Raw genomic sequence first — 17,444 nt, 5'->3', positions numbered from 1 at the left:
ACTGGTAAGAAAGAGCAAAAGCCTCCATGAGCAGGTTTCATGGAACAAGCACCAGCACATAAAAATGTACTTATTCTAGATAAAAATAATCTTCAGCCCTTATTGCATAAAGTAAAACTTCTTACCTTTCATTGCTAAATTTATTAAGAAATCTGTTTCGTTATAATAAAAGCCTGCCTGCTGCCTTCTGCTCTCCCTGGAGCTTTTTCTCAGCCTCTTTTCTCTTCCTGCCTACTTAATTCCACTCTATCCCTTTTCTCTCTTTATCTGTTCTGCTTCTGTAAAGCTTCTGTCTTGCTTCTACTTTCTCCATTCTTCTTCTGCCCTCTACCTTCTGACTTCGTTTCTAGTTTTTTTTCTGCATTGTGTTCTACTTACTTAAAGTAATCATACATTCAAATCATAAAGTGAAGAAGTTTACAGCAGAGATATTTACATGTGTTTCCATTAAGACTAGTTATCTAGCTAGACATTCATTATCTGTCACTAGATCAGTAGGTTCATTGAAAGTCTAAAACTATAATTCTTATGTCTAAGTTAACATTGGAGTTTTGTTTAGATAAACCTAGTCAATATTTTATCTTCTCTCCTTGCACCTACAATAAATCATTTGTCCTTTTTACAGCATTTTACTAACTGTTTTATGGCATAAAGAATATATTCCTAAATAGTAGATTTTTATGCCTGGTTTCTATCTAGGGCAATTAGCTTGTTGCACATGAAGAATTACAAAGTCCCAATTATAGCTTTCATATCACAGAAAGCTCTAATTGCAGTCCTCATTATAAAGGGCTTAATAATTATTAGAATAATTTAAGGGATTCTTATAGAATCATTATTAGGAATTAAGAAATAATCTATTTGTCTGTATAACATCTATAAGATAGCACATCTTTGTTGAGCTACAGAAAATATGTTAAATAGGTTGGGCTAATGCCCAGCAATTGTTAGATTAATTTAATAATTACCAGAAAAGCAGACCAATAGCAGAAATAAACTCTGCTATTTGTTCTTTGGGCCTTGCCTCCAAGGACTCATTTATTGCAGTTCCATAGCAAACCATCTCTGGAAAATCACCTGCTAGTCTTAGTCTTTCCTAGATGGCTCCTGACAATTTGTCTCATATTTTATAGACATATATTAAGGCAATCTAATAATTAAAAGAACAGCTGATATTCAAAATAATGATTTCAGTTTGGGGTTGTGCAAACCTATTGCCAAAACAGTCTCTAAATTTGAAATACATAGAAACATTACTTAGAATTGGACAATGAGAATTTAGATTTAGATTTACATTAGATTTAGGTTTGGAATAGATCAGCATTTCTGAAGAAGAGAGGATAAAGAATTTAGTATTATACACAATCACTTTTAAGAAATAAAGTAAATAATCTTTTAAGTTAGAATGCATAGGTAACATCTTGCTTACCTATTTTAATTAATATTGAAAAGGATTATTAAAAACCAACACAAATCAGTTTCTGTAGACCATGGAGCACCAAACAAAGAAATTGTGGGATGCTTCACAACAAAGCATCTTTTCTTGTTTACTCATTCTTTTACTTGTGTCTTGCATTTAAAACGAGAGTACTAAAACATATTAAACCAATGTGCAGGTTTCTCATAAAAACCAGAGAACAAAACCAAGGGGATTCCTGTGTCCACAGAATTTCAATTTTGCTACAGTTTAGTTCTGGTACTCTGAAGAGACATTTGGGTAAAGAATGACCCAAGTGAAAATTTTCAGTCCTTTCTGCCTATCATGTTTCTTGTTTGTGTGCATGCATGAGTGCATGTATGTGTGTGTGTGTGTGTGTGTGTGTGTGCATGAGTGCTGTGTGTGTGTGTATGTACATATTCTTAAAATTCACCTCAGAAGATTCTGTGAATGAAGGTGCAGATTAAAAGTCTGTGTGTCTGAAGTTTTCTACCAAATGTTTTTTTCACACACCCCAGATTAAAACATAGGTAGTTTTTAATCTGAACACCATGGTAGCAAAAATTTTATAACATAATTTTAATATATTTAGGTGTGATAAGTTAAAATGTGAACCTCTTTGTAGTGTCAGACATCTAATTGAACCATCTGTCCTCAAATTGTTTTCACCATTAATTTAGCTATTAGCAATCATTAAAACTTGTTAGCTACCGATGATTTTTTACTCATCTCTGCATATATATGTGCATATAGGTGTGTTTGTGTTCATCAGTATTAGCAGGATGATGGTGGTGGTTACTGGAATACTATTGTGAATGTAGTAGAGGCTATGGGCAGATGTTAGGTATCACTTTCCTACCTAATTATTTGTGCCAAGTTTTCTCACAGGACCACTAATGAGGTCTCTCAACAGTTTGGTTGGCTGGCCAACTAGCACCAGGAATCCATCTACACGTTTCCAGTTCTCAAGTGCTGGGATTACAGCTGTACACCATTGTCCCCAGCTTGTTTTATAGATTCTAGAGATCAGTATTGGGGCCTTTATGCTTGTACAATGAGCACTTTACTGCTTGAGCCATATCCCAACATCAACTTTTCTTTCTAAATAAATGTGTATTTGGCATCATATTGTATCAGTGCAGTATATACACATTTGGTGTTGTAATTTGATTGGATTCCTTTAATGAATTTCTTTAATACTATAGACTAGTTTAATCTTTACATATAAATAAATAAGAATGAGAATTAAGGAATTTCCTTAGAGAATATATTTCAAATTGATTTTAAAAATTTTAGGGGCTGGAGCCATGGCTTAGTGGTTAAGAGCAATGACTGCTCTTCCAGAGATCCTGAGTTCAATTCTCAGCAACCACATGTAATAGGATCTAATGTCCTCTTCTTGTGTGTCTGAAGACAGCTACAGTGTACTCATATACAAAAAATATATAACAAATAATTCTTTCAAAAATTTTATTGCTGAAGTGATTGCAATTCCAGATCTTAAGATAAACTACAGAGCCATAGGAATAAAAAGCAACATGACATTGCTCTCAGAATGTAGATCAATAGAACTAAACTGAAAGCATGAACATGAATACACATAACTTCAGTTGGCAAAGACAGAAAAGGCATACACTTAAAAAAGAAAACATTTTTCAAAAATAGAGCTGAGGAAACAGGATGGTGTGATAGAAGATACCCAGCTGGCAACAACATGCTATCAGCAGGACTCTGTACTGACTGGTGTTGTCTACTTCACACCACCAGCTCTACAGTGAAGCACAGTGACAGTACAGTATCTGAGAGTTACCTGTTTAGCTCCAACTGTGTGAGATCGAGAAAGGCTGAGCCCATAAAGTCATCTTGCAGTCCAAAATCATAATCAAATACCTAAGGGGCCAAAGAGACAAAGCATTTCACAATAATTTTGGAAAATATTTAAATGAAGCATTCTTATTATAAAAACTGGTTATCTCTTCTACCCAAACAACTGATTTACATATATATATATATATTTAAATTTGTGATCCTTTGTAATATTAGAGTCATAAAATATTCAAATAAACTACATTTTTATTTAATATTATTTATTATTTCATCTTATTTGTATTGGCAACAGAAGTTTTAGAGAAGGTGTAACAATATACTTTAAGGTCATTAAAGATAATTTTTATATTATAATAAATAAGGATACAGATATTATGGTTAAAACATTTTGTAAAGTTATATTAAGGATATATCAAATTAACCTTTTAATTTTGCAAATACTTATTTGAGACAATTCTAATAAAAAATTAAAATGAAAAAGAAAGAAAGAGAATGTTCTCTGTCCATACAAGTCATATACTTAAATGCTAAGATAGGCCTTTCCCTATAAAAGAAGTCAGCATCCATTCAATCGCTGCCTTTGTCTTCTCCTAAGCCTGCCTGAAAATGTCATACTTACTCCTGTCATACGCCAGGAGATTTACAACAAGAACCAATCTGAGGAAGACTTGGATCAAGAAAGTGGTTTTTAACACTGGTCTCCTTTACTGAGGAGCTATTTACTGATGAGGTCCCATTTACCACAGAATATTCTACAGAATCAAATGTTTCTTCAACCATAAACAGCAAACCACCAGTCTGTTCTCTGGTGAGGTGTGTGGGAATCAAACACCCAACAAGAACCACAACAAGTACCTGTCCTCTGGCACCTTGCCTCCTATTAATAATGTGTCCCTGGAACTCTCTTCAGGAGTGGTGTCACTATCATAACTTGTATGTATGTGGATGGAACGAAAGTCGAGGCTTATCTGAAACTTTGGAGACATGCATATTCTAAACAAGAATCTTATATTCCCAACACATGAGGCCAGAATGAAGCTGGGTCCCAAGCAACCCAAGATAGTCTTCTGAGGGCTCAGGCCTCCAGGCAGCTGCCAAAGTAGCAATCAGGAGAGTGGTGTACTGAAATTCTAACTAAGGGGTCCACATTTGCAGCCTGGGAAAGAATTGGTATGATTGCTGCTCAGCCAGTGTCTGTAAATCCTTGTCCTCCTCCCCCTTGTGCAGAGGCCTTTCTGCCACAAGCCACTGGACTCAGATGGTGTTGTCCATGGTAGGCAGTGCCCTGCAGATAGGAAAGGCTGGGTTCACCTGCAATTTCATTCTGGTCTGACCTGGGTTCCAGACACTCCCCAAAGGATGAATTTTCTCTTCCTGCTACCAGCCTGTATTATCCAGGAACTAGGGGTGGAAGATAATTTGCTATGTTCTGAATGTGTTCACAGCAACACGAAGATCATGAAGAGCTTTAAAATTAGAAGCTGAGCAAAGAAAAATGCCCTACCCCCAATATGATGCCTTACACAACATCAAGGTTTTGATCTGATCTGAAGGGAATGGAAGCAAAGAAAAATATTCTGTGATTCCTATAATGGCTAAAACCCCTGAACATCAGTCTTCAGAAGCCCCTCCTCCTTTCTCTTCCAGCAGAATGGAGAGTCTGCAGACAAATCAGCATAATAACTCTAATAACACCCTGCTGAAGCTTAACATCTGTGGCATCTCCTCATGGCTTTGTGCTGGCTTTGCTTAATGCCTAGCTATCTGAGAATGATATTATTTTAGTGGGTTTGTTTTGCTGTAATTTTTTAATAGATTATTTTGGGGGAGGGGGTTGGGAACAGTTTCAAATTAGGAAAGCAGAAAGTACTATTTCTAAGTTTTTTTTTCTTGATTAAGGCTTTATCATGTATTAACTCTAGTGGCCTAGAATACAGTACAAAGTTCATTGGTTTTGCTAAACAATCTTTAGGTGTATCTATAGTGTCATACATTTGAAATTATGTATTATGCTACCATTCAGATTGGCTTCTACCTAGCAATATGCATGTGAGAAATATACATGTCCTTGATTGATTCTCTTTTTCTTTTTAATGTCGAGATTCCATTGTCCATGATGGCCTTATAAATTGATGCTACACTGGTGGATACTTTGTTGTTTTTGTATATTCAAGACATGGTCTCTTGTAGCACAAGCTGGCCTTGAATATTTTAATTTTAAAAAATGTATTATGTGACATTTCCCCCTCTGATCACACTCATCATCCCTGTCTTCTCTTATTGAAGATGTAGCCCCACCGATCCCTCCTCCAGGGCCACCCACACTGACATGAATACAGCACTATTCACCAGTGCACAGACAGCTCACCAGCAACTAAACTACTGCTGATGGCTCTCCATGCTCTAGCGGTCATTGACTGCCAGTAGTAGCTCCCCAGGAAGAGCATGGCTCCCACAAACTCCTCATCTCTCCTTAGCTCAATGTTAATGGGCTTGACTGGTCCTTGGGCCATCATTTCCTATGTGCTGAAGTGCATCACCATGTGCAGTGCTGGACATTCAACTAGTATGCTGTGTGCATACTAGTGAGTCACATACTTTACACATTGGCATTCCCAGCTGGAAATGTATGGTAGGGATAGAGACTCTGTAGAGCCCAGGCTGGTCCCACAAATCTGCAAACCTGCCTCAGTGTCTGCTCAGTCTTGCACAAAGGCTTGAGACAGTTGTGTCTTGTGCCTTGGACTTGTCTTTAGGAACTCATCATGTGACCTAGGTTAATGCCAAGCTTTTGATCTTGTTGCTGCTTCTCATATCACCATATTTCAAGGTACACTACTACACTCAGATTGCAGGCATGCAGCAGGGATGCATTTCTAGTATTAAACCGAGTCTTCCATAGGAAAAAATTGCTCAGATGGTCAATAAATACATAGATAGGTACAGTTCAATGGTGAGCATTAATAGACAATCTCAGAAGTTAAGAGGGCATGTGTGGCTACTGTATCAAAGAAGACCAGAACAGTCTCTAAGGAGGTGTTTTATGTATAGACCTGATTGAAAAGAAAAAACAAATGTCACACTGATAAAGGAAAGACTCTCCAGTCAGAGAAAACAACAAGAGACAGACTAAAGTGTTTAATGATCAGCAAGAAGCCAATGCCATTAAGTCAGTATGGGACAGCTGGGAAGTAGATAGTTAGATATCTCAATGCACAGTCAGTTAAGACCCTTCTATAAAAAACTATGTAAAGGAGAAGAGCCTAAATTCTGACCAATTAGTGACTTTCTAGGTCTTTATTCTCGGCTGATACTCACTGTACAGTTCAGTGTGCCAGGCAATATGAAGAACACTGAGGGAAGGGCACTGGTAAGCAAAAATAACATCATTGATACTGACAGTTTAGTGAGGGAGACAAATGTTTAGCAAGAAAACATACAGGTGATTTGTGACTATATATTTTCATGTGCTTTAAACAAGGCAACAACAATAACAACATGGGAAATCGAGGAAAGCATGTGAAATGAAATAAGCCATAAAGCTACTCAGAGAAGTTTAGAGTTATGTTGCCTAATCTTTTTTAAATAGGAAACATTTGAGCACTGGAATAAATACAAAAGGACAAGTCTATGAATGGATGACCCAGTTTTAGAATATGAGACTGTGAGGCAGAGAGGATTAGTAGCCTAGTAAAGGGGAGCTGAGTCTTGGGTCTATTGGTCTTTTCACCTAGTACATATGTGCTTCAACAACAACAACAACAACAACAAAACACACACACACACACACACACACACACACACACCAAATGTGCAAGAAATTTATTTTTAAACAAAAAGATAAATACTTTGCATTACAAAAGGCTTCTCAAACTCGAAGAGTCACAGGGGAATTTATTTAACTGGTTAGAACATCCTTGATATATATATCAGTGACTTGATTAATAGGCTTTCTCCCAACATCCAAACTCTCTTTACTCCAATGTCAGTCTCTTTACTATTGGAATATTAAATATTTGCTTCAATTATTAGTTCTATATAAGTCAAATAAGACATAAACATGGGAAAAATGAAAACATTTATTATTGAAATTATTAGCTTTGCTACTTGTTCTAAGTTCTACAAATTTGTTTGTCAGAAGTAGCATTTTATTTGTCAGAGTGTGTATCTTAAAAGATAGAATAAAGTAGAAAAAGCATGTCCCAGTACAGCATTATCAAGAATAATTAATGTTTACTCTGTAATTACTGGAGTTACATCATGTTTTAAATGCATTGATTTAAAATTTTTAAGCAAATTGCACATTCCAGTTAGCAAGATATTAAAAATATTTATTATAAAATTTAAGGACTACGATAAAACAAAATTCAAATCTTGTTTGAGTTTGAAAACTAGAATGTATTTACACTTAACATGTATAACTTGGGCAGGCAACCCAAGAAAAGCCCAGAAACTGATAGGTTTAGAGCAGAATTCTATCAGACCTTCATGGAAGACCTAATACCAATATTCTCCAAACTATCCCACAAAATAGAAACAGAGGGAATACTACCCATCTCATTCTTCAAAGCCACAATTATGCTCATTCCTAAACCACACAAAGACCCTAGAAAGAAAGAGAACTTTAGACCTATTTCTCTCATGAACATTGATGCAAAAATACTCAATAAAATTCTTGCAAACCAAATCCAAGAACACATCAAAAAAAAATCATTCACCATGATCAAGTAGGCTTCATCCCAGGGATGCAAGGATGGCTCAATATCCAGAAATCCATCAATGTAATCCACTATATAAACAAACTCAAAGAAAAAAAAACCCACATGATTATCTCTTTAGATGCTGAGAAAGCATTTGACAAAATTCATCACCCCTTTCTTCATGTTAAAAGTCTTGGAAAGGTGAAGAATTCAAGGCTCATACTTAAACATAGTAAAAGCAATATACAGCAAACGAGTAGCCAACATCAAACTAAATGGTGAGAAACTTGAAACAATCCTACTTCAAGGACTAGAATCAGGGACTAGACAAAGCTGCCCACTCTCTTGATACATACATTTCAAGTACCTAAACAGAACCTGGTAGTAATTCACTCAGTAGCTTTTCAAAAATAAATAAGTGTGAGGAGAGGCCTTTGGTCCAGTGAAGGCTTGTTTTCCCAGTGTATGTGCTGAGGTGGAAAAGGGTGGTTGGGAGAGGGAGCACCTTCATGGAGGCAATGGGAAGGGGATGGGGGATAAGATTGGGGAAAGGAGATAATATCTGAAATGTAAATGCAGAGAATATCCAATTTTTTAAAAAAAGGAAAAATGTATGTAGCAGTGAAAGCAAATCTTTGACTTCTAGAAGCTTCTGTCGTGGTGAAACGATTAATGAAACATGTAATAACTATGTGTATCTAGTATTACCAAGTAAAGGAGCAAGAGAGCTCAGGTAGTGGTATCCTGGGAAGGTTTCATAATGGATGGCAAATAACCAAACCAAAGGTACATGGCTAAAATTCCTCTATTTTCCAGTTACCTTCAAAACCTCTAGATGTGAGTTGCTTCTAAGGGTTAATAATCTTGTGATCTGAACCTCCTCCTAGGAGCTACAGAGTTGAATGATTCTTTACTCATATCCAGTCAGTGTGCAAGCATGAGTTGTTTTATAATTTATTCTCACCAAGAATCCCCAGTGCATACAGATGGGGAAGCACATGCCCCATGCCTGTTTACATATAGATGGGAAGCACACATCCCATGCCTGTTCTTGACTGAAGACCCAGAACTGAGTAAAAGGCTAACCTGTGTTCTGTGCTGGATTCATTCTTTAAACATTAAATTATTAAATAGTTTTTTAAAATATAATGTATTTGGGTCATGTTTCCCCTCCTCAGCTCCCCACAGATCGTCCCCACCTTGTACCCATGCAAGTTATTGTTCTTTATCAATAAAATAAAATAATAAAAGCACACAGAAATTGAAACAAACATGGAGAAGACCAATTAGGCAACAACAAAAAGCTCAAACAAAACAAAATGAAACAAAAATTTCACAAAACAAGCAACAGTACTTCAGATCCCCTCCACACTTAGACACAGCTTCACTCCCAGGAGGTTCACAACCTGTCACACAGATAAGTCACCCACACCCTAATACCTGGCCTAAATTGGACTCCTATGGGGCCCAGCCAACACAAAATCTATCTGCCAGGCCAGCAACAGATTTTACTTCTGGTCCAAAACTGTGCCTTGGGGTAGATTGGGTGCCCAGCCCTATACAGAGACAGCTTGCCTCCCAGGAAGCCCATCATAACCAGGTGTATAAGAGGCACTGCCTCCAGTCAGAGACAGCAAGGCCAGTTAACAGCAGGGATAACCCTGTGAGAGGCAAGAATAAGAATATAAACAATAGAAACTAATGCCACTTGGCACCATCAAAATACGGTTCTCTGACCAAGGTCAGCCCTGGATACCATATCACACCCAAAAGTCAAGATTCTGACCTAAAATTCCATCTCATGAAAGTGATAGAGAATCTTAAAGAGGACATAAGTAACTCACTTTAAGAAATACAGGAGAATATAAGTAAACAGGTAGAAGCCTGCAAAGAGGAAACACATTAATCCTTTAAAGAAACACAGAAAAACAAAATCAAACACGTGAAGAAATTGAATAAAACAATTTGGGATATAAAAATGGAAATAGAAACAATAAAAATAGCACAAAGGGATGCAACCCTGGAGATGGAAAATCTAGGAAAGAGATCAAGAGTTAGAGATGAAAGTATCACCAACAGAAAATTAGAGAACATGATCTGGTATTGGAGGGGGGGGGGGAGACAGGACTGAAGCCCTGAGGACCAGAATAAAGAATGGAAACCGGCAAACTTGGGAGGTAAGAGGTGGGGCAGGGGGTGCTCCAGAATGTATCAGAGACCTGGGTGGTAAGATACTCTCAGGACTCAAAGGGAGGGCCCTTAGATAAAATCCCTACAGTGGGGGAAAGGGAACTTGTAAAGCCCACCTTCAGCAGAAAGACAGACTCAAGTTAGGGAAGGGGTTGACATTACACAGTCAAAAACTCTAACCCATAATTGTTTTTCTCTGAAAGAACTGCAGGAACAAAAATGGAGAAAAGCTTGAGGAAAAGGAGATCAAGACACATGCCCAAATTTGGATGCAGCTCAGGAAGAGGCCCCCAAGGTCTGACACTATTACTGATGCTATGGTGTGCTCACAAAAAGAGGTCTATCCCCATGAAAGGGCCAACAAGTGGCTGAAAGAGTCAGATGCAGATATTTATACCCAACCAATGGACAGAAGCTGCTGGCCCCTGTGGTGTTATTAGGGAAAAGCTGAAAGAAGCTGAAGAGGAGGTCAACCCTGTAGGAGGACAAGCAGTCTTAACTAACTTGGATCCCCAAGAACTCTTAGATATTGCCACCAGCCAGGCAGCATATACCAGCTGATATGAGGCCCCCAACAAGTATAGAGCAGAGGACTGCTAGGTATGAACTTAGTCAGAGTTCCTAACACTTAAGACACTGGAGACCCCAGGATGTGGGGAGAACTGGTAGGTTGGAAAAGTGGGGACATTCTTATGGAGATTTGGGGAAGGAGGTATGGGATGTGGAACATTCAGAGGGTGGACCAGGAGGGAATAAAATCTGGACTTTAAAAAAAAGATTAAATAAAATTTAAAAAGAAATATAGATTATTTATATAATAAAGTTTCACCCAAAGGTTAAAAAAAGAAGAAAAAGAGAATCTCAGGCATAGAAGATACCATAAAAGATACCATAGAAGATATTGACACTACAGTCCAAAATAAATAAATAAATAAATAAATAAATAAATAAATAAATAAATAAATAAATAAAAGGGCAAAAGCTCGTAACCCAAAACTTCTAGGAAATTTAGGACACAACAAAAAGACCGAACCTAAGAATAATAGCAAGAGTAAAGAGTGAAGATTCCCAATTCAAAGGGCCAGATAATTTTAATGGGGATTGCATTGAATCTGTAGATTGCTTTCAGCAAGATGGCAATTTTTACTATATTAATCCTGCCAATCCATGAGCATTTTCATCTTTTGAGATTTTCTTCAATTTCTTTCTTTGAAGACTTGAAGTTCTTGTCATACAGATCTTTCTTTCACTTGCTTGGGTAAAGTCACACCAAGCTATTTTATATTGTTTGTGACTATTGTTAAGGGTGTTATTTCTCTATTTTTTTCAGCCTGTTTATCTTTTGAGTAGAGAAAGGCTACTTAATTGTTTGAGTTAATTTTATATTTAGCCACCTTGCTGAAGTTGTTTATCAGCTATAGGAGTTCTCTGGTTCAATTTTTGGGGTCACTTAAGTATACTATTGTATCATCTGCAAATAGTGATGTTTTGACTTCTTCATTTCCAATTTGTATCCCTCTGACATCATTTTGTTGTCTAATTGCTCTGTTTAGGACTTCTATTACTACATTGAATAGGTAGGGAAAGATTGTGCATCCTTGTCTCATCCTAATTTTAGTGGGACTGCTACAAGTATCTCTCCATTTTTTTGATGTTAGCTACTGTTTTTGCTGCATATTGCATTTACTATGGTTAGGTATGGGCCTTGAATTCCTGATCTTTTCAAGACTTGTAACATGAAGCAGTGTTGAATGTTGTCAAATGATCTCTCACCTCTAATGAGATGATCATGTGGTTTGTTTCTTTGAATTTGTTTACATAGTGAATTAAATTGATAAAGTTCTGTATATTGAAACATCCCTGCATCCCTGGGATGAAGCCCTGGCATGATGGTTTTGATGTAATTTGAATTCTGCTTGGGAGAATTTTATTCACTATTTTTGCATCAATATTATTAGGGAAATTGATCTGGTTTCTTTCGTTGTTGGGTCTCTATGTGGTTTAAGTATAAGCATAATTGTGGATTCATAGAAGGAATTGAGTAGTGTTCCTTCTGTTTGTATTTTGTGGGATAGTTTAGAGAGTATTGGTATTAGGTCCTCTATAAAAATCTAATAAAATTATGCATTAAACCTATCTGGTCCTGGGCATTATTTGGTTGGGAGAGTTTTGATGACAACATCTATTTCTTTAGGGGTTATAGGAGTGTTTAGATGGTTTATCTGATCCTGATTTAACTTTGGTACCTGGTATATGTTTAGAAAATTGTCCATTTCATCCAGATTTTCTAGTTTTGTTGGGTACAGGCTTTTGTAGTAGAATATGATTTCTTTGATTTTGTAGTTATGTCTCCCTTTTCATTTCTGATTTTGTTAATTTGAATACTGTCTCTGTGCCCTATGGTTAGTCTGGCTAAAGCTTTATCAATCTTGTTGATTTTTCTCAAAGAACCAACTCCTGGTTTTGATGATTCTCTTTATAGTTCTTTTTGTTTTTACTTGGTTGATTTTGGCCCCGAGTTTGATTATTTTCTGCTACCTATACCTCTTGGCTGCATTTGCTTCTTTTTGTTCTAGAGCTTTTAGGTGTGCTGTAAAACTGCTAGTGTATTCCCTCCACAGTTTCTTTTTGGAGGCACTCAGAGCTATGAGTTTTCCTCTTAGCACTGCTTTCACTGTGTTCCATAAGTTTGGGTATGTTGTACCTTAATTTTCATTAAATTTTTAAAAGTCTTTAATTTCTTTCTGTATTTCTTCCTTATTGAGTAGAACATTATTCAGCTTCCATGTGTATGTGGGCTGTCATTTTGTTGTTGTTGTTATTGAAGACCAGTCTTAGTCCATGGTGATGTGATAGGAAGCATGGGATGTTTTCTGTCTTCTTGTATCTATTGAGACCAGTTTTGTGACCAAATATTTGGTCAGTTTTGGAGAAGGTGCTGAGAAGAAGGTATATTGTTTTGTCTTAGGATGAAATATTCTATAGATATCTGTTAAATCCACTTGGTTCATAACTTCTGTTAGTTTTACTGTGTCTCTGTTTAGTTTCTGTTTCCATGATCTGTCCATTGATGTGAGTACAGTTTTGAAATCTCCTACTATTGTTGTATGAAGTACAATGTGTGCTTTGAGCTTTAGTCAGGTTTCTTTTATGAATGTAGGTGCTTTTGCATTTGGAGCATAGATATTCAGAATTGAGATTTCATCCTGGTGGATTTTTCCTTTGAGTGTCCTTCCTTATCTTTTCTATAACTTTAAGTTGAATACAGAGTTTATTTGATATTAGAAATGCTACTCCAGCTTGTTTCTTGGGATCATTTGCTTGGAAAATTGTTTTCTAGCCATTTACTCTCAGGTAGTGTCTGACTTTGTCACTGAGGTGTTTTTCCTGTATGCAGCAAAATTTTGGGTCCTCCAATGTATCCAGTTTGTTAGTCTATGTCTATTTATAGAGAATTGAGCATATTAATATTGAGAGATACAGTGACCAGTGATTGCTGTTTCCTGTTATTTTTGTTATTAGATGTGGAATTATGTTTCTGTGGCTGTCTTCTTTTGGGTTAGTTGAAAAAATATTACTTTCTTGCTTTTTCTAGGGTATGGTTTTCCTCTTTGTGTTGAAATTTTCCATCTATTATCCTTTGTAGGGCTGGATTTGTGGAAAGATATTGTTTAAATTTGGTTTTGTCATGGAGTATCTTGGTTTCTTCATATATGTTAATTGAGAGTTTTGCTGAATATAGTAGACTGTGCTGGCATTTGTGTACTCTTAGGGTCCATATGACATCTACTCAGGATCATAGTCCCTATTGAAAAGTCTAGTGTGATTCTGATAGGTCTGCCTTTGTATGCTACTTGGCCTTTTCCCCTTATTGTTTTTAATATTCATTCTTTGTTTTGTATATTTGGTCTTTTGACTATTATGTGACAGAAGAAATTTCTTTTCTGGTCCAATCTATTTAGAGTTCTGTAGGCTTCTTGTATGTTTTGGGCATCTTTCGTTAGGTTAGGGAAGTTTTCTTCTATAATTTTGTTAAAGATATTTACTGGGCCTTTAAGTTTGGAATTTTTGCTCTCTTTCACACCCATTATTCTCAGGGTTAAACTTCTCATTGTGTCCTGGGTTTCCTAGATGTTTTGGGTTAGGACCTTTTTACATTTCACATTTTCTTTGACTGTTGTTTCAATGTTTTCTATGGTATCTTCTGCCCCTGAGATTCTCCCTTCCATCTCTTGTATTCTTTTGTTGATGCTTGTGTCTATGAACTTCTGATCTCTTTCCTAGTTTTTCTATATTTAGGGCTGTCTCCCTTTGTGGTTTCTTTATTGTTTCTATTTCCATTTTTAGATCCTGGATGGTTTTTTTTCAATTCCTTCACTTGTTTTCTTGTATCTTCCTGTAATTATCTAAAGAATTTGTGTGTGGGGTGTGTGGGGGTGTGTGTTCTCTTTAAGGGCTTCTACCTGTTTATCTGTGTTGTCTTCTATTTCTTTATGGAAGTTATTTATGATCTTCTTAATGTCCTCTAACATCATCATGAGTTGTGATTTTAAATCAGAATCTTGCTTTTCTGGTATGTTAGGGTATCCAGCACTTGCTGTGGTTGGGGAACTGGGTTCTGATGTCAAGTGGCCTTGGTTTCTTTGTTGCTTAGGTTCTTTGACTTGCCTCTTACCATCTGCTTATTTCTGGTGTTACCTAGTCCTGCTGATTCTGACAGTGGCTTGACTCTTCTGTAAGCCTGTGTGTCAGCACTACTTGTGGGGCTATCTCACTTCTAGCTGGGTATGGGTATAAAGAGCTGTAGCACAGGGTCAGCACAGGGTACACACAGAAACTGTAAAGATCCTATCCCAGAGTGTTTCTAGATTCCTGTGTCCTGAGGGCTCCAAAAGTATTCTCCTTGGGCCAGAAATTTGAGCAGAGCTGGTAGTTTCAACTGTGTTCTCAGATGTTTCAGCACTCCTATGAGATCAGCTCTCTCCCAGCAGGGTCTTGGTTTTGAGTGCTCTGGCACCAGATCAGCACCAGGAGCAGGTGCAAGCTGGAAGGATCCCTTCCCAGACTGCTCCTCAGTTCCTGTGTACTGAGGACTGCAGATGGGATCCACAGAGTAGAAATGATGATTTTACCTGTGCTCTCAGGTGTTTCAGCACTTTTGTGGGACCAGCTCTCTCCCAGCCTGGTCTGGATATAGAGAGCTATAGCACAGGCTCAGCTCCAGGTTCAGGCAGAAGCCACACATATTCTACATATTCTAGTACATATTTCTGAAGTACCATGTAATGGTTCTCTGGATTTCCTGTCTCTGTTGTTATGTCCTCCTTTTCCTTTCTGATTTTTTTTTAAATGGATACTGTCTCTGCATTTTAGTCAGTTTGGATAAGGGTTTGACTACCTTGTTGATTTTTTTCAAAGAACCAACTCTTTGTTTCATTGATTCTTTGTTTCTATTTTATTGATTTTTAGCCCTCAATTTTATTATTTCCTGCCATTTACTACTTTTAGGTGTGCTTTCTTCTTTTTGTTCTGAAGATTTCAGGTATGTTGTTAGGTTGCTAGCAAGAAAGTTCTCAAATTGTTTAATGAAGGCACTTAGTGCTATGAACTTTCCTCTTAATACTGTTTTTATGTTATCCTTTAGGTTTGGGTATGTTGAGTAGTAATCTTTATTGAACTGGAAAAAGTTTTTTGTTCTTTAATTTATTTATGTCTTTCTTGACCCTCCCCCCTTTTTTTGTATCCTAGAAATTCGTAGTTCTTTAGTTATTTCTGTTGTTATTGAAATACAGCTTTCATCCATGGTAGTCTCATAGGATGCAGGGAGCTATTTCGTATTTTTTGTATCTGTTAAAATTTGCTTTGTAACCAAGTATGATTTTTAACAAATCAAGTTTGTAACCAAGGTGATTGTGGAGGATGATCTATGAGGTGCTAAGAAGAAGGTGTATTCTTTTGTGTTTGAATGAGATGTTCTGTACATATCTGTTAGGTCCATGTGCTTAATAATGTCTGCTAGCTCCAATATTTCTCTATTTAGTTTTGCCAAATGTATACCACCTGCATTCCCGGGGCCTACAGGGTCAAGAGGAGGACATTGGATACTCTGGATCTGGTTGCAAAATATCTTGTGGATGCAAACTCATGTCCTCTGGAAGAGCAGCCCTGTGTATAGGTTCCAATCATCTCAAACCAAAATAATTTTATACCATTTTTTTCTGAATAGTTGAGATGGATTATTTATTGTCTTCCTTTGAGCTTAATAGCATATTCATTTTAAAATATGACCTTTCACAATTGATTTTGCTTGGATGTATAGGAAGTACTCTTCCTTGAGCACAAAGAACAGAAAACCCACATCTAATATACTTTTGCTAAATCCATTTTTGGCTTTATGTCAACTGGAGACCTATATGATTGTTACTGACACTATCATATTAAGGAATATAAGTGTATTGCTGAAGTAATTAAAATAGATTCCCTTGCTGTCTTTTTATTTGCAGTGACATTAATGTGAGGACGCACATCGTGGTCTTTCCTTCCCTACTACATTCTTCACAATCACCCCTCACTACTCCCTCAGAGCAGGACCTCTTTACAACCCAACCATCCTCTATCTCTTTATAATGAAAGCTATGATCTCTCCCTGCTCTGGGGAGAGTGAGGAACAGAGAGAGAGACACACCTCTGACAATGGAGGTTGGGCTTCCCCGCAGGTGGAGCAAGGCTGCCATCTCTGTAATGAGTACTCTGTCACCATAAACTGTGTGTTAAGACATAGCTTGCTAATTCTATTTCACTGATTTTCTTTCACCAGTGTCCACTTCAGACATTTTCTTATGCAAAAATATGTCTATTTTCCTCATGAAGGATTCTAGGAACCTATTGATTTTAAGCTTTTGATGGTTTTCCTTTCTTTGCTACCATAAACTAAATTACTAGCATTTTAATTAATTAATTTATTCACTTTACATCTCAATCACCCAGTTCCCCTGTCACACAGTTCTTCCCCCATCCCCGTCCCTTTCTCCTCTAAGAGGGTGGAAGACTCCTGTGTATCCTCCCACCCTGGCACATCAAATCTCTGCAGCTCTAGGTACACCCTCTCCCACTGATGCCAGACAAGGAAACCCAGTTAGGGGAGAGTATTCCATATACAGGCAACAAACAGTTTAGGAATAGCCCTGCTCCAGTTTTTAGGGGATCCTCATGAATACTGAGTCGCACATCTGCTATATAAAGTTACTGGTATTTTAATAACATCTTGTTTACTTATGTTTCCTCTCCAT

The 17,444-nt window shown here is 37.1% G+C and overlaps 1 protein-coding gene and 1 pseudogene across 5 annotated transcripts in view; one reads left to right on the top strand and one right to left on the bottom strand.

Annotated features, from left to right (window-relative positions):
* The window catches only part of MCTP1 (multiple C2 and transmembrane domain containing 1), a gene marked incomplete at both ends in the record, with an annotated part of 533,307 nt that overhangs the window by 248,365 nt on the left and 267,498 nt on the right, over positions 1-17,444 (bottom strand). For all 4 annotated transcript variants that reach the window (XM_080925321.1, XM_080925322.1, XM_080925323.1 and 1 more), the window contains one exon: positions 3,249-3,328. In XM_080925321.1, the coding sequence (XP_080781447.1) occupies positions 3,249-3,328 (80 nt within the window). The remainder of the gene's footprint in view (positions 1-3,248; positions 3,329-17,444) is intronic.
* Positions 3,738-4,780, top strand: LOC308427047 (developmental pluripotency-associated protein 2-like; annotated as a pseudogene). Its single transcript has 2 exons — positions 3,738-3,776; positions 3,901-4,780. The product of its transcript is annotated as a developmental pluripotency-associated protein 2-like (transcript).

Source organism: Micromys minutus, assembly GCF_963924665.1.
Source record: "Micromys minutus genome assembly, chromosome: 11".
NCBI classification, from domain to species: Eukaryota; Metazoa; Chordata; class Mammalia; order Rodentia; family Muridae; genus Micromys; species Micromys minutus.
Note: the sequence above shows the minus strand (reverse complement) of the source record. Positions and strands in the feature narration are given on the sequence as shown.